Genomic DNA, 15,005 nt, shown 5'->3' with positions numbered 1-15,005 from the left:
TGAAGCGCTGACCGTGGCCGATTTGTAATTGCGCGCAAATTCAATCGAGTCAGCAAATTCACTCGGCAGCGGGTGAGGTTTCAATCGAGTAATTATATCTCGGCTGATGAGCGCGAGTGCGGGTGGCGGCGGTGGCCGACGAGCAAAAGCCCGTGGGTCGAGGATTTTGCGGAGGCGACTCGGCAATCCAGGGTCCGATCTCGGGGCAAGTTCGGAGCCTGCCCCGATTAGGCAATGGTGAGGGTATCCCCGTGAAGGGTTTTCTCCCTATTTTCTGAGGCTGTCTTTGCCACGATATAACCCTGCGTAAAAGAACCGTAGAAGAATTTGCGAAAATACGTCAAAGCCACGTTTGAATGACCCTGGTAGGGGCCGACACCGTGGGTTTTGCGGTGGTTCTGATCGAGTAAGGCCCAGGACCCGGTGGCTCAGGTGGACCCGGGGCTGGGTCCCCGACAAGGAGTTTTGCATTTTCGTTACTCGATCGATACGCCGCCAATCTGCCTATATAAAGAACGGCTTATCGGCGTCGCCCACTCTCCTTGCTTGGCTTATCTCTGGTTATCGCTATCTCTGCTCTTTTCTCCCTCGCTCGCTCTTTGCTTCTTTCTTTGCTTTTTCTCTCAGCCTATCTCTCTTTGACTGGCACTCACCTTTGCTTCCCCCCTAAGCCTTCACAATGGATGCCGAGATCCCGTCCATTGCCGTCTTCACCTCGTCGCGAGCCGTCGTCGGCGGCCGTCTGACCTCTGCCACCCTCGTTGTCTCGCGCACCACCGGCAAGATCACCGCCGTCTTCGATTCCGTTATCCCCGCCTCCGACTTCCCTGACGGCACGCCCTATACTGACTTCTCCCCGTATGTGCTGCTCCCTGGTCTGGTTGATGCTCACGTCCACCTCAACGAGCCTGGACGCACCGAATGGGAAGGCTTCTATACAGGCACCCAGGCCGCTGCCTTTGGCGGTGTCACTACCGTCATTGACATGCCGCTCAATGCCATCCCTCCAACCACCACCGTCGACAACTTCAAGGTCAAGCTTCAGGCCGCCGAGGGCAAGTGCTGGGTTGATGTTGGCTTCTATGGAGGCATCATCCCCGGCAACGCTGGCGAGCTGAAGGCTCTAGTCCGTGAAGGTGTCTGCGGCTTTAAAGGATTCCTTATCGACAGTGGAGTAAGTCCTTTCTTTGTTGACTATATCAATTGAATACTCACAATCCCAGGTTGATGAATTCCCTGCTGTCTCGTCAGAAGACGTCCAAAAGGCCATGCTGGAACTGGCCGATGAGCCCACCACGCTCATGTTCCACGCCGAGATGGTCCCTCACAAGAACCCATCTGAAGCCCCGGACGTCATGCCCGAGGGTGCCCCGGAGTCCTACTCAACCTTCCTGGCCTCTCGTCCTTCAGACTATGAGACCACTGCTGTAGAGGAGATCCTCTCCTTGTCCCACCTGGCCCCCAACCTCCCTCTGCACATTGTCCACCTCTCCGCCATGGAGGTCATCCCTCTCTTGCGCAAGGCCCGCGCCGAGGGCGTAAACATCACCGCAGAGACCTGCTACCACTACCTCTCCCTGGCCGCCGAGGAGATCCGCGACGGCGACACCCGCCACAAGTGCTGCCCGCCCATCCGCTCCCAGAACAACCAGGACGCCCTGTGGGACGAACTCGAGCGCCACGCCGAACCAGAGGGCGTCATCAAAACAATCGTCTCGGACCACTCCCCCTGCACGCCCAACCTCAAGCTCCTCCCCTCGCACATCCCAGGCCACAGCACCGAGACCCCAACCGCCACAACCAACCCGGCCACCAACGCCGTCATCAACGAGGGCTCCTTCCTCTCCGCCTGGGGCGGCATCTCCTCCGTCGGTCTCGGCCTCCCAATCCTCTGGTCCGAGCTCTCCCGCCGCAAGGGCCTGTCCTCATCAGACACCACAGCAACCAAGCAAGCCCTCCAGGACATCGTGCGCCTCTGCTGCGCCAACACCGCCGCCCAGGTTGGCCTGCACAAATCCAAGGGCGACCTCGTTCCAGGGTTCGACGCCGACTTCTGTGTCTTCGACGATACCGCCGAGTGGGTCGTTGAGCCGAGCACCATGCTCTTCCGCAACAAGTGCTCGCCGTACCAGGGCCGCACGATGCGCGGTATGGTCCGCGAGACCTGGCTGCGCGGCGAAAAGATCTTTAACCGTGCCGATGGGTTCTGTGTCAAGGCGCCTTCGGGCCAGTTGCTTTTGGAGAAACGGGTTTGATTTCCCCCTCCTGCACTTGCACTTTACCTCCTCATCCTCTTCCTAACTGGCTGGACCCGCATGCGGCTTGCGAGATTCCATATGCGCCACTGCCATTGCCATTGCGAAGCTGAACGGAACGAACTGAGTCAGAGATATAATCTGACGAACGACAAAAAAGCAAAAAAACTTATGATACCCCCCATACATAGACACTAATGACCTGACCGCAGGAGCAGCAGCATCATATATCATGTCCATGCATTACACTAGCGAGTGTAGACCCTTTATGTTTAGTTTTTAGCTCTTTTTCTGCTGTTTGATAGAGAAATACCATAATGGAATCATTTAAAGAATCCTCTTTTCAGTCATTCATAGTTGTTTGTATTTTCGAATAATTCTTCCTGGGAGATATCGTACATGTTCTGCTTCATCTGCAGCCAGGAATGACTGCAGATTGAGTAGATGAGTCCAGTCAATGGGCTGGAAGCACAAAAGATCCAACTTACTATCACCCGGCCTTCTCATGGTCCTGGTTTTGATCCTGATCCTGATCCTGTTCTTGTCCCTGCTCTTTCGTCGTCTCCTCCCACTTCTCCCGGACTCTCCTCCGCAACCCCCCATTCGGCCCGCGTCCCCATATAACATCCTTATCCTTCTCATCATCATCCTCCGTCCCAACGGGAAGAGCCTGATCTCGTCCCCCAACTTCCTCCCGCCCAATAACCTCCTTCCGCTCTCGAAGCCGGCCCTCTTTCCCCCTCGCCTGCTCGATCTTCCCCAGGTAAATCGCATAAATCAACACCTCCGCAACACCTACCCCCAGGGCAGCAAAGATCGAAACCAGCACGCGGACCGCCTCAGACGCACCTCCTCCACCCCCACGAGAACCCTGTCTCGAAGACCTCCACGTCGACGATACCTTCGACACAAGTATATCCGGCATCTGGAACGTCAGCGCCCAGTAGACGCTGAAACCGGTGATAAGCACGGAGAGAAAGATGTTTAGGACGAGGGAGGGCGTGAGTGGGTCTGTGTAGTTTGGGTCCTCCTGGGTGGCGGAGTGGGAGTCGTGGAGGGCGGCGAGTTTGGATGTTGTTGAGTTGAATATTGCGGGGTGTGATGATGATGATGATGATGATGATAATGGGTTTGATGGGTGTGAAGCTGTGGAGGGTTGTGAGAGCATGCGTGCGTAGGCGTCTGATTCGGCGGCGGCAAGGAGGCGGGCTTTTTGGGCTAGGTATTCGGGGCTCTAGATAATAGAAACATATCAGCGGTTATTCTGGCAGGCATATCTATGGGATGATATCAGGAAGTGATGGAGCGTACGGGTTCTGGCTTCGGAGGTGGTGGAGGGATGTATAGCTTTGTCCCGCGGAGGAGGGAATCGAGACTCCGGTCACCATTTTGAATGTTGCGAGTTTCTCGGAAATAGCGAGATATTTGGATTATCTGGTCGTGGGATATCGGGTTCCCCAGTGACAGAGATTCGGGGAGGTCGAGGTGTTCTCGTGATGATGGAGGGATGGCCTCAAGGGCGGAGAGGATAGGTGTGGTGGTGACGAGGCGCACCATGTCAGTAGTGTTTTACTATCTCTCCAGAATCATAATATGATAAATAGCGAATACCCAAGTTAGCAAGGATGGATAGGAGATGCAAAGAGAGAGTTGACAACAGCTCGAGCAACCGAGTTCAATGAGAAAACCCACCTTTCCCAAACAGGCAATCAACTCCCCCACTCCGCTCCAGTCACTTTTCTTCCATCATCGCCCTCAACCTCAACTCCTCCACCCCCAATTCCCAGTCAAGCAAACAGCAGCAACAATGACAGACAAAAAGCCCACACAGTACGGCTCTCCTCTTCACCCTCCTTTCCCAATCACCCTCCGCACCAAAAAACACTTCACACCACTAACACCCTAACCCAGAACACAAACAAACCCGCGGGGCATCCCCTTCGCCCCCTTCGTCGACAATGTCGCCGACTACGTCTCCTCGCGCGCCGAAGTCGAACCAACCATGCGCTCCTTCCAAGAAATGATCTCCAAGTACCAATTCATGGAAGTCAACACGCAGCGCCGCGCCGCCGGATTACGCGAGAAGATCCCCGATATCAAGAAAACGCTAGAGATGGTGCGCTTCCTCAAGATCAGACGCGATAATGGCGGCGCCCCGCTCGAGACGAACTTTGAACTGAACGATACCCTGTATGCCCGGGCGACTGTGGATACGGCTGATACTGAGGAAGTGTACCTCTGGCTCGGGGCGAATGTCATGCTGGCTTATCCGATTGGCGAGGCGCAGACGATGTTGGAGGAGAAACTGAGTGCGGCGCAGTTGAGTTTGTCGAATTGTGATGAGGATTTGGAGTTTTTGAGGGAGCAGATTACGGTTCGTTTACCCTCTCTAGAACTGGTAGGGTGACAATCTAACATTTTGACAGACGCTAGAGGTTGCTACGGCCCGTGTGTATAACTGGGATGTGGTGGAGAGACGAAAAGACAAGGCTGCTGGGAAGGAGGAGGAAAAATAATCGAAAATAAAATTGACGAGAGATAACCGGTGGCAGGTCAAGTAGCTGGCTACTAACCTCTGATATACGCTATCTTTCTGGTTGATCTAACCTACATATATATGTGTGGATTAGCATTTACATGACTGGATACACTTATGTCTCTGGCAGCCCAGAGAATAAAATGGTTTACGATAGCCGCTAGGTTTTGTCTTGGTAGTTTGATACTTGCATCCTTGTAGTTGCGTATGGAATCGTTGTCGTTAAGAGAATCACCAGCATAACTGGCATGAATAAGTGTCATTACCCAAACCATATAGAACGCCGCCATCTATCGTAAAGGCATTCAAATAGACATCGCTCTCGATGCTTCAAACGGTGTATCCTCAGCATACTAACAAGCACGGCCGTAGATATGCACAGCATACGCGGCGGGGATCTATAAACGAATAACGCATGCGACAGTCCCAAAAACAGAGACATCATACAAATTCGTGACGGGAATGAAAATGATTAGATAGAAAAAAGAAGATCGTAACTCAAATTAAAGAAGTCATGAATATGTCAAAGTAATCGTAAATCGTAAAAGGATAGAGTCCTGGGGAATGTAAAGTTCAATCACCCAGGAAAAGCCGTTCAGGGTGATTGTCAGCACCTGACACCGCTCTATCTCGCACTCGCTTCGTAAAACTTATATCGTCATCGTCGCTAACAAGAGTCCACTCTGTAATGTCGCCGATATCATCGTCCGCGTCCTCGTCCGCCGTCTTTGTTGTGGGCGTGGGTGAGAACGGCGTAGACGAAATACTGGATCGCTGTCGAGTTAGAGTTGTTGCGTATTCGAGATCACGATATATCGCTTGAATAGCAGTGGCCACACCATCCTCCTGTTATACATTAGCATGGGCTTATATTTTCTCTTGCCAGGAACTTACACTCCGTATTCTCTCCCCGAGCTGCCTTGCTCTCACAATCATACGCTCATCATGGGTAGTCGTCCATAGTGCACGAGAGAAAATGCTGACGTTTAGCTTCTTCATGCATATACCAACCCCGAGATCTTCGATCCGGTTACCAAAGAAGAATTGGTCGCCAAAGAAGGGCTTGGCAATGGTTGGTACGCCAGCACGAAGACTTGCCCCGGTTGTTCCGGCACCACCGTGGTGTACTGCGGCGTCGATTTGCGAGAATAGCCAGTCATGGGGAGCGGATTGGATCTGGTGAATTTCAGGAGGCAGTGGGATTTCTGACTTCGTGCTAGCTGGATCGCCTAGGCGGGATGACCATCCTTTGGATAGGATGCAGCGAACATCTGCTTTCAGAACTGACTCGACAACTGTCCGTGTCAGGGCAGAGGGGTCTGATACAACAATAGACCCGAAGCCTATATAGACGATCTTCTTCCCGTCATCTCGAGCGCGCTGGATAAACTCTGCGAGCTCTGTTGGAGGAGTCCAGTCGGAACTTTCGCTGAGGAACCAATAACCGGTGATCCGAACCCAGTCTGGGAAGTCTAGAGGTGGAGGCACAACTGAAGGGGAGAAATTGTAGATAAATGGGACCTTGTTGGGCTGCATCTTGTCTAGGCTCGTGGCCTTGAGTCCTAGCTCGTTCATTCTCCAACGATTCACTTGCCCAGAAATGGCCTTCCAGAAGACATTTTCGAACATCACATACGTGATGTAGTTGTACGCACCACCCATCTTATGTTCAGGTACCGCAAATGCATGAGGGTATGCTCGTGTCCTTGACCATGGCATGGTGAAGCCACGGAAATATGGGATCCTGAGAGCCTCCGCAACATGGATTCCTGCCATGGCACTCGGAGATTCAATGATAAGATCACTACCCTGGCAGGCCGTCCATGCAGACAACAGAAGGTCATCGATCCAACCTCGAAACTTCGCGGTTGCCTCTCTCAGAAAAGAGAGAGTGAACATTCCGTTCTCCACGCACAGCCGCATAAGCTCAGCCGGATCGCCATCAACAGGAGCGAAATCAATGCCATGCTTCCGGACCCACGGCTCGAATTCCGCATGAGTTGCGATCCTGGCTTTATGTCCCTCCGCAAGCAGACCTTTGCATAGAGCAATATATGGCTGCACATCGCCACGTGAACCAATAGTCAGGCATGTGATCGTCAAAGGCTCAGGTGGCTTGAAATCAACGATGGAAGCGCGAGGGTCATCAAAGATAGAACGAAGCTCTGAAGATTCGCTGAGCTGCGAACGAAGTGTTTGCTCGGTCGAGGCATTCAAGCGGGCTTCTTCGAGCATTCGGTGTTCTATTTGTGCACCCTCCGACTCATCACTCTCCTGCTGCGATAACAATCCTGACTCGGCCAAAAGCTTGACAGGCTCTAGCTGCCGGATTACCGTTATGGCACAATCATCACGCGCATCCGAGGTGTTGAATTCAAAGAACAGCTCTTCGTAACCTCTAACGACGACGACAAGCCCGTGATACCCGAATTGAAATCCCTTTTCCTTCTCCACGTTTTCGATATCACGAAGTGGGAGTATCATTTTTGTTCGCGTGCCCGGCAAAAGGCTGCGGAAGCAGACCTTGTTCTGGCTGATATAGATCTTCCCATATAGTGGGAGTGCACGGTGCAGATAGGCAAAATAAATTGCCTCAAGTTTCTCTGTCCGCGGGAGGGCAAAATGAGCTCGGAAGCTGTCACCATCTTTCACACTTTGCTCTGGAGTTTCAGGATATAATGCGCGATCATCTGGCAGGACGCCTTCAAGGTCTCCATAGTGCCTTCGGCCACCAGCCCACATTCCGGAGACCTTTTCAATATAGCCCATGGACTCAGTTGCCAATAACGTACTCATTTCCCTAGAACGACTCTTCAGATATTCTGCGAACCCAGCAGCGCGTTGAAGAGGGTAAGACCCGGCCTTAACAAGGTCGTTCAACGCGGCCGGAGAGTAGAGCTTGGAAGCATCCTTCGAGCCTTGCTCAGAGCTATAAGCAGCATAAAGGTCTTCTCGCGTTTGAGACAGTGCATCAGGCGCATGCTCTGTTATTGATTTGGCCATTTCGTCTGAACAGCGACGGTTAGGTTTTGCCGCATCAGAGGTCCGTCGTTGCCATTTTTGTATCGTGGGAGAATGGAAGACGTCGCTCCGGTTAAGTATCTGACTCGCTGACTCCGTTGTGTCCGTCATTGACTGCAATACTGCTGATGACTCAGTGATCTGGTCTATGGAGTTAACAAACGAAGTTGATGAATCTTGCTGCTTCATCCGTGGTGACTTGTCAGTGCCAGCGTCGGCACTCAGAACGCCGGTGCTCGCACTTCGCCGTCGTGACGGACCTCCACTGGTGATAGACCACCTGTTTTGTGACCCACGGGACCTCCTAGGGTGAGCTGTGTGGTCTGGCAAAGGAGATTTGCTAGGCGAAGGATCCTTTGTCGGAGTGTCGCGAATCAGATCTCTCAGGAGGTTGAACGCGTCGCGACCTGAATCGAAGAAGGTGAAGTAATACTGCAAATAAGATTAGCCAGGTGTATATACAGGGGCTCAAGGATCGCAACGGACCTCATCAATAGCATACGATTCCTCGTCAACAACACGTAATTTGAACGTCTCGGCGATTTCAGCCATGGGGCTCTCTTCTATGTCCAAAATCTTCTCAATCGGAAAAGAGATTTTGATGCTTTCTCCCTCATTGTGCGTCCTAAAAATGACTTTCTGCAAAGATCTAACCCATTCCTTCGCGTTCGCCGAACTGTCTGCTCTAAAGTAGTATGTTCGATGATCAGTTGTAACCTGGAAGTCTCTTGAGTCTCTCCCTTTCTCTTTGGATTCGGTAAGAGAAGCAGAGATTCCGTAACGCAAATCAATCTGGCCGCTGGGAAAGTAAAGATTGGATGAGTCGGCGTAGTAAGAAAGCACGTCTTTCTTCAATGAAAACCAGTAGCGATTGTATGTAGGATTCTTTCGGCCACGCTTATAAACATAGCCGGACTTGATGGCTATCGTGGACTTTTTAGGAAGATAGGCGTAGAAGCATACATGCCCGTCAGTCACATACATGTAACCCTGCAAAAGCATGCTCTGTAGTAAGTAGCAAGAGTATTCCACGACGACCTTTTCGGGCGCAGCGAAATGAAACATCTCCATCAATCGTAGAGAAAGTGGAGACGCCGCGGGTTGTTGAGAAGTATCATCATTCTTCCCTTCTGGTGAAGAGGACTGGGGGCTATCTTCCGGGCTCTCCGTATCTAAAAGCGCCCGCGCCTCAACCATGCGGCTCAAGACAGGAGCGGCTCGGGGCGTCGCGCTGCGTGGTCGAGGGAGAGCCGGGAACGGGGATAGCTTGCCGCTTATTGAGGGCTCATCACGTCCCTCGTCCTGATTGACGGATCCCAACTTAAAAGGCCGAAAAAGCTTATGGTCTGATATGGACCTCCGGTGGCGGCGGCCACGTTCTTTCGAGCCAGTTCTCGTTTGTGGGGTCGAAGATACTTGTTTAGTTCCAGACGTTTCCGACGGCGTTGTGTTTTGTTGACTTGACGATTCCCCAAACGTCGAGGAGGACTTTTTGTCGATGTGTTCCTCGCCATCGCTAGAGCTGTCGATGCGCGCACCGGACTCGGTGCGGCTACCTACGGCAGCAATCAGAGACAATAAAGATTGATGCATGTACTGCAACCCGTCTCCAGACTGGCTGCCACCAGGTGGAGCTGTGTAATCCATTTGAGAATCATCGTGATCTTCTTTTAGACGTTCCGGGAAGGAGCCTGAGAACATGCTCCTCGAAATTGACTGCTTGTTTCCGCTGGGTCTCCGCTCCACTCGCTGCTTCCTATCGTCTTTGAATGGCCGCATTTTGGAGGTTTATAAGGTGAAAATATTATGTAGGCAGGCGCTCAGTGTGGTATTTGCAAGGATCAGGCTTCGAGTGGAGTGAAAGTTGAGTCTGGGGTACTGGAGTATAAGGCGGTCGCTAAAGGTCACGATGAGATGAGGAACCCGAAACAAACGATCAAAAAAAGCTGCCCAAAAAGTCACTTGATTAGCATCGAATCCTTGCAGATTTAAATGAACAAAGGAACAGGAGGAACGCAAGGATAAGGAAGAGCCACCCACTGCCCATTCGATGAACTGATAAGGATAGGAAGAGTGTTCGAGGCGCAAATCTCCGGAAGTCGTCAACGCCGCACAGGCTGGGGATCTTGAGTCATCCTGGGAGAGTGGAGGCGATGACAGGGTTCAGGAATGAGAACGGGTCGGATGGCGTCGAGAGGAGTGAGTGATGCAAGTCGAGCTAGGCGAAGGCGTGCAGAGACAACTGTAGAGCAGTCGACGGTCTTGTCTCTGGCGTCACTTGTCTGTATCAGCTGGCCCCATGTGCAAGCGCCCGGCCAATCAGAGCGGTTGCATGTGATGAGGAAACTGAATCCCGCAAATCAGCAGTTCCAGCCACCCATGAACGTGCTTATATCATCGGGAATTTTAAGTCACGTAAAGAAAGGTACGGGCAATGACCTCGACAGGGCTGTCTTCCCGTGAAAATCTAGGGGATGCTGAAGTGAGCACGCATCTATGCTTGGAGCCCAAGGTCCTTTGACTGCCTGAGGCAGTGAGCGCAGATCCATTGTGGAGACCAGAGTCCGCCCTAGCTAGTTTTAGTTAGTTTGTTTGCTGGCCAGGCGGCCGTTCTGGCGCCTGAGAACGACGGCCCACCTGTCAGGTCTACAACTACGCCGCATCATTCTCTGGTTTCGGTGTTGCAATTATAAGGTAAGGCTTCGATTGACTTAAATACACGACATCATCTCTTTTCAAATCATGTCCTCCATATCCTCCATGCAATGCAGAATTTCAGCCCAGGTGCCAGGACGGAGAGGGCGCCGACGCCGGTCCAGGAAAGGGTCACCCACAGGCTCAACGAAACTATCAATATCGCCAATGATACTGGCAAGGGATAGTCGACGGGAGGGAAAAGAGACTCCGACCATGGCTGCAGAGTCTTTAGCTGGTATATCCTCCGTGTCTTCTGAGTCCTTCATATCTTCCAACACCTCCACGTCCTCTATGCAACTGTCTCATTTGATGTATCGAAAAGGTAGATAGCTTGTGTGAGCAAAGTCCCGGGGCGATGCTCCTCAAAACGCAGGCTCGGGACGCAGGGTAAGTTGTAAAGCCATCTCACACATTCTGTGTTTTATTCCTGAAGGTCACATCCGTAAGATAGCGTTCTAGTTGGTGAGAAACAATGGACTTACCATAAAAACAGGATAAAAAAGGCCTCTTCGTGCTTCCACTGTGGTCTGCAAACTTATCAATTATCCCATCAGTACTGCTATCAAAAAGCAAGATGAATACAAACAGCCCTACCAGTGCATGCTGTAACAGGCTGTCCCCGAAGGCTGGGAGATAAAATGCGTCGATGCCCGCCCAGGTGCCAACCGCGCAATAATATTGCTGTTTGCTATTATTGCCAGTGGAATTTGAAGTTGAATCAGCCCATCTTAAGTGGTGTTGTCACAAGTCGGTGGTGGGAGGAAGGGCCGGAGAGCGACCTCGACTGTTGTCGGAATTGGAGCTGCGGGAGCTGGGCTTCTCCTGCGGCCCATACCTCGGACTAGAAACAAATGCAAGACCGGTCAGTCAGTATAACCACAAAATCATGCGGGACAACACTCACGGCTCTTTACTTCTTATCAAGCGAGCGAGAGAGTCCAGCAGGCGGAAGGCCAGGTAGAGGACAACAACCCACACCAGGGTAGGCCAGGGGTATTCAGTCAGCAGCTCAGCTATACTATCTATAGCTGGCATAATTAAAAGAAAAAAAGAGTGACTGGGGATAAAAGAGATGAATAAAGGAGTGTGGTGTAATGAGCGTGATTGTTAAAAGTTGTGTAACCAAACTTATTATGAAGCAATGGAGGGTAGGGGACGACCAACGACAACAAGGTGGCCAGGGGACGTCTGATCACTTCCTCCGCTATATTCCCAGAACGTGACCTGATTAAAATAGAGAAAATGAGTGAGGGGAATAAGAGAGAAAAAAGGGATGTTTGGTGAAGACAATAACTATAGCCAAACAATAAAGCAATGGAAGGCTACTGGCAAATTTCGGGTTGGAAGGTCCTGACGCGGCTTATACACGTCATGTGTTATCACGTAGTAGGAACACTCGAGCTGTCCTTCTCCTGACGCCTGCTTTATCCCTGAAAGCTGTATTAGTAAGACAATGTTTTGGAGAGAAATAGTGAACTTACTATAAAAGCAGCAATCGCCCAAACGCCTATCTAGGGGGCCGCTAACCACTGGACCTCGCTGGACAGGGTCCTCTTCGAGCTATCATGGCTGTCTGCAAACCTAGCCACCATCCCATCAGTACTATTTTCCAAAAGTAGGGTAAATCCTTACTGATAGTCCACCCAACCGGTCCGGCCGAGGCTGGTGCACCAGCAGATTGTCGACAGATGTCACGGCGGAGAAGGCGCCGACGCGCACAGAATTCGAAATTGAATCACTCCATATTGAGGGTGTGCCAAGTATGGCAAAGTTATACCTCAGATAGGGGATTCTCGAAAAGCTAGGAAAAGGGAACCTGAGCCATGGCTCGTCAAATATATGGTTCGTCAATCGTACAGTTCGTCAATCGTACAGTTCGTCAATCGTACAGTTCGTCAATCGTACAGTTCGTCAATCGTACAGTTCGTCAATCGTACAGCTCATCAGTCATATGGTTTGTCAATCGTACAGCTGGTCGATCGTGTAGCTCGTCAATCATATGGTTTGTCAATGGTACGGTTCGTTGATTGTACGGCTCGTCGATCGTACAGCTTGTCATTAGTATAGTTATTCGGAATTCTTGGCAAGGCTCATTCAACATATTGCTCATCGAATGTATTGCTCATCGATTGTATTGCTCATCGAATACGTTGCTCATCGATTGTATTGCTCATCGAATGTATTGCTCATCGAATGTATTGCTCATCAAATGTACTGCCGGTCGAGCATACGGCCAACGAATGTATTGCTGGTCAAACGTACAGCTCGTCCAATGCATGGCTCATTGATTATACGGCCCATTCTTCGGGATCTTCGAATCGCAGTCGGAGCAAACGTCTCGTCGGATGGTGAGAAACCACCCACAATGATGAGTTCTTTTTTTTTTTTTCCGTAAAACTGGAAAGCCCTCGTCAGCAGAGAAATATTTTTGTTCGACGAAGGCAAACTCACTATACTAACTAATGACGAGCTCTTCGCCTCCTACCCTTGGACTTCTTGCGGGATCGTTGCGTATCGGGAGACGGGCGGGGGAGATCTGGGGAGAGGCTTCGACCGCGTTCGTTAGAAGCACCGTCGGAATAACTGCCGGGGCAGGTTAAGCCTTCCATCTCCTGGGACCCGTCTGTCTCACCGATAGCAGAACAGGAGAGATCTTGGATGCGGCCTCGACTGTGTTCGTTAGAAGCACCGCCGGGATTGGAGCTGCTGCTCGAGCCGTCCATCTCTTGGGACCTGTTTGCCTCGCCGATAGCAGGACGGGAGAGATCTTGGATGCGGCCTCGACTGTGTTCGTTAGAAGCACCGTCGGGATTGGAGTTGCTGGAGCCGTCCATCTCTTGGGACCCGTCTGCATCGTCGACCGGACTCGGTACCGCGGGAGCGGCCGAGCTCCTCCAACCATACAGCCCCCTATACCTCGGCCTAAACAAATACAGTATAGATCAGTAAGTATAACAACAAGTTTGCAAGGAACAATCCTTACCGACACTTAATCTCGCTCTCTAACAAGAGAACGAGAGTGTCAACCAGGCGGAAGGCCAGGTAGAAGACAACGACCCACGCCAAGGAGGACCAAGGGTAGTTAGCTACGAGCTCTGCTACCTGCCCTAATTCTACCATGATTATAAAAAAAAAAAAAAAAAAAAAAAGAGTGACAGATGGTAAAAAGTAAAAAAAAAAAAAGAGTGTCGGGTAAAGAGCGTGGTGGTTAAGATGTATAGCCGAACTTTTAATAAAGCAAGGCTACAGAGAGAAAAGAGAAATTCAGGACCATGGTCGCAGTCATTATTATTATACTCTACTCTGGTAAACATCCTACACAGTCGCTCCTTCTCTACCGAGCAAATTTCGGTTTTGGAAGGTCCTGACGCGGCTTGTACACGCCATGCGTTATCACGCAGCAGGCACACTCGGCGGTGCAGTGGCCATATAGTCGGACAAGTTCTTTCCCCTCAGTACTGTCAGGCTCGCCATCGACTACAAAGATTCGTCCAGTATCCACGTAGTACTCGTGCAGAGGTTTCTCACAGCACCCGCACGTACGTCCACAACACCCTCCGCTCACACTGCACGCCTCACGCTCGTTATACCATACATCAGAACGGCCCTCCTCATCTGTATGCTCATACCCTAGCTTGCAGATCCTTGACGCAGCATTATCAGGGGCGTCATGCCATTTGTTGAATAACTCGAGTTGGATTCGGCGGAGTTCAACATCCAGTTCTTGGAGTTCATGTCTTCGGTCTTCTTCAGTATAAGAGGTATCTTTCGAAACCGTGTCTAGGCTCATCTGGTTTGGAGAACGGGACTTATTTCCGATTGGGGTTTGGTTCTGGAATAAATTGTACTGGTAAACATCGCTGTTCTGTTTCAGCTGGCGGATTCTTTGAAGTATTGCGTTGCGCTTCTCGCGATTGTTGTAATAGAACCAAGCGAAGTCGCAAGCTTTTTTGTAATAGGAACGGGGCAGATAGTTATATTTGAGCCGGTTCCAATCTACCGCCAACTGATAGGTACGGTCCTCCCAAGTGTCGTAGCCAGAGAACAGATTTCTTATGAGACCAAGGCACATGTTGGCAGGGCTTTCCCAGAGTCGGGGAAGTGGTTAAAAAAGCAGAAGTAGCAGAAGTAGCAGAAGTTGACGAAGTTTCAGGAATTGCAAGATTTCAGGAGTTAAGTAGGGGCAAGATGCGAAAAAGGTTGGTAACTAGTTGGTAAAGTTTAGATCAAGTGGTGGCATGTTGGAGGTATATATACCTTTAGAGTTCTACGTTTACGTACTGTTATTGAACCTGCAAGCTTAACATGACAGAAAGTTTTGGCCTAGAGGGACATTAATCTCATATCTATCGGTATGCACTGCTCAGACAAGGCACCAAGCCATGGTTGGCAGGCGGCATCTGACCGACTGGATTTCGTGGACCCTTCTTCATATCTTTGATGTCCTTGATGCCTTCCATCCACCATTCCACGAGGTCATTCCATCATGCATCAAA

The 15,005-nt window shown here is 50.9% G+C and overlaps 6 protein-coding genes across 6 annotated transcripts; 2 read left to right on the top strand and 4 right to left on the bottom strand.

The window, feature by feature from the left end:
• Positions 1-329: 329 nt before the first annotated feature.
• ASPVEDRAFT_42930 (allantoinase alX) lies at positions 330-2,587 on the top strand. The gene is made up of 2 exons (XM_040812710.1): positions 330-1,174; positions 1,224-2,587. The coding sequence occupies exons 1-2, from the start codon at positions 680-682 to the stop codon at positions 2,253-2,255; spliced, it is 1,527 nt and encodes a 508-aa protein (XP_040669231.1). The 5' UTR covers positions 330-679; the 3' UTR covers positions 2,256-2,587.
• Positions 2,588-2,591: 4 nt separating this feature from the next.
• On the bottom strand, positions 2,592-3,891 carry ASPVEDRAFT_151958 (TMEM199/VMA12 family protein). Its single transcript, XM_040808284.1, has 2 exons — positions 3,567-3,891; positions 2,592-3,489 (listed from the first exon to the last, which is right to left on the bottom strand). Exons 1-2 carry the CDS (start codon positions 3,810-3,812, stop codon positions 2,746-2,748), a joined length of 990 nt encoding a protein of 329 aa, XP_040669230.1. The 5' UTR covers positions 3,813-3,891; the 3' UTR covers positions 2,592-2,745.
• Positions 3,892-4,015: 124 nt separating this feature from the next.
• Positions 4,016-5,028, top strand: ASPVEDRAFT_42929 (tubulin-binding prefolding complex subunit PAC10). Its single transcript, XM_040812709.1, has 3 exons — positions 4,016-4,085; positions 4,167-4,629; positions 4,682-5,028. Exons 1-3 carry the CDS (start codon positions 4,063-4,065, stop codon positions 4,769-4,771), a joined length of 576 nt encoding a protein of 191 aa, XP_040669229.1. The 5' UTR covers positions 4,016-4,062; the 3' UTR covers positions 4,772-5,028.
• Positions 5,029-5,222: 194 nt separating this feature from the next.
• Positions 5,223-9,741, bottom strand: atg26 (UDP-glucose:sterol glycosyltransferase). The gene is made up of 3 exons (XM_040816205.1): positions 8,299-9,741; positions 5,686-8,244; positions 5,223-5,637 (listed from the first exon to the last, which is right to left on the bottom strand). Exons 1-3 carry the CDS (start codon positions 9,589-9,591, stop codon positions 5,365-5,367), a joined length of 4,125 nt encoding a protein of 1,374 aa, XP_040669228.1. The 5' UTR covers positions 9,592-9,741; the 3' UTR covers positions 5,223-5,364.
• Positions 9,742-12,881: 3,140 nt separating this feature from the next.
• Positions 12,882-13,629, bottom strand: ASPVEDRAFT_151955 (uncharacterized protein; the record flags this gene model as incomplete). The annotated part of the gene is made up of 3 exons (XM_040808283.1): positions 12,882-12,906; positions 12,961-13,431; positions 13,493-13,629. The coding sequence occupies 2 exons, from the start codon at positions 13,627-13,629 to the stop codon at positions 12,969-12,971; spliced, it is 600 nt and encodes a 199-aa protein (XP_040669227.1). The 3' UTR covers positions 12,882-12,906; positions 12,961-12,968.
• A 214-nt stretch (positions 13,630-13,843) lies between these two features.
• ASPVEDRAFT_29981 (uncharacterized protein) lies at positions 13,844-14,581 on the bottom strand (the record flags this gene model as incomplete). The annotated part of the gene is made up of 1 exon (XM_040810296.1): positions 13,844-14,581. One exon carries the CDS (start codon positions 14,579-14,581, stop codon positions 13,844-13,846), a length of 738 nt encoding a protein of 245 aa, XP_040669226.1.
• Positions 14,582-15,005: the final 424 nt, after the last annotated feature.

This window comes from Aspergillus versicolor (genome assembly GCF_001890125.1).
Source record: "Aspergillus versicolor CBS 583.65 unplaced genomic scaffold ASPVEscaffold_6, whole genome shotgun sequence".
In the NCBI taxonomy this organism is placed as follows: Eukaryota; Fungi; Ascomycota; class Eurotiomycetes; order Eurotiales; family Aspergillaceae; genus Aspergillus; species Aspergillus versicolor.
This window is presented reverse-complemented; position numbering and strand designations above follow the sequence as displayed.

Bases quoted from the DNA above. Each gene is read 5' to 3' on its own strand.
- atg26 (XM_040816205.1), bottom strand. From the start codon at position 9,591: ATGCGGCCATTCAAAGACGATAGGAAGCAGCGAGTGGAGCGGAGACCC. The intron at 8,245-8,298 runs GTCCGTTGCGAT...TCTTATTTGCAG, and splicing joins AATCGTATGCTATTGATGAG to TATTACTTCACCTTCTTCGA. The intron at 5,638-5,685 runs GTAAGTTCCTGG...AATGTATAACAG, and splicing joins TCGGGGAGAGAATACGGAGT to GAGGATGGTGTGGCCACTGC.
- ASPVEDRAFT_42929 (XM_040812709.1), top strand. From the start codon at position 4,063: ATGACAGACAAAAAGCCCACACA. The intron at 4,086-4,166 runs GTACGGCTCTCC...ACCCTAACCCAG, and splicing joins ACAGACAAAAAGCCCACACA to AACACAAACAAACCCGCGGG. The intron at 4,630-4,681 runs GTTCGTTTACCC...ACATTTTGACAG, and splicing joins TTTTGAGGGAGCAGATTACG to ACGCTAGAGGTTGCTACGGC.
- ASPVEDRAFT_151958 (XM_040808284.1), bottom strand. From the start codon at position 3,812: ATGGTGCGCCTCGTCACCACCACACCTATCCTCTCCGCCCTTGAGGCC. The intron at 3,490-3,566 runs GTACGCTCCATC...TCTATTATCTAG, and splicing joins CACCTCCGAAGCCAGAACCC to AGCCCCGAATACCTAGCCCA.
- ASPVEDRAFT_42930 (XM_040812710.1), top strand. From the start codon at position 680: ATGGATGCCGAGATCCCGTCCATTGCCGTCTTCACCTCGTCGCGAGCC. The intron at 1,175-1,223 runs GTAAGTCCTTTC...TCACAATCCCAG, and splicing joins GATTCCTTATCGACAGTGGA to GTTGATGAATTCCCTGCTGT.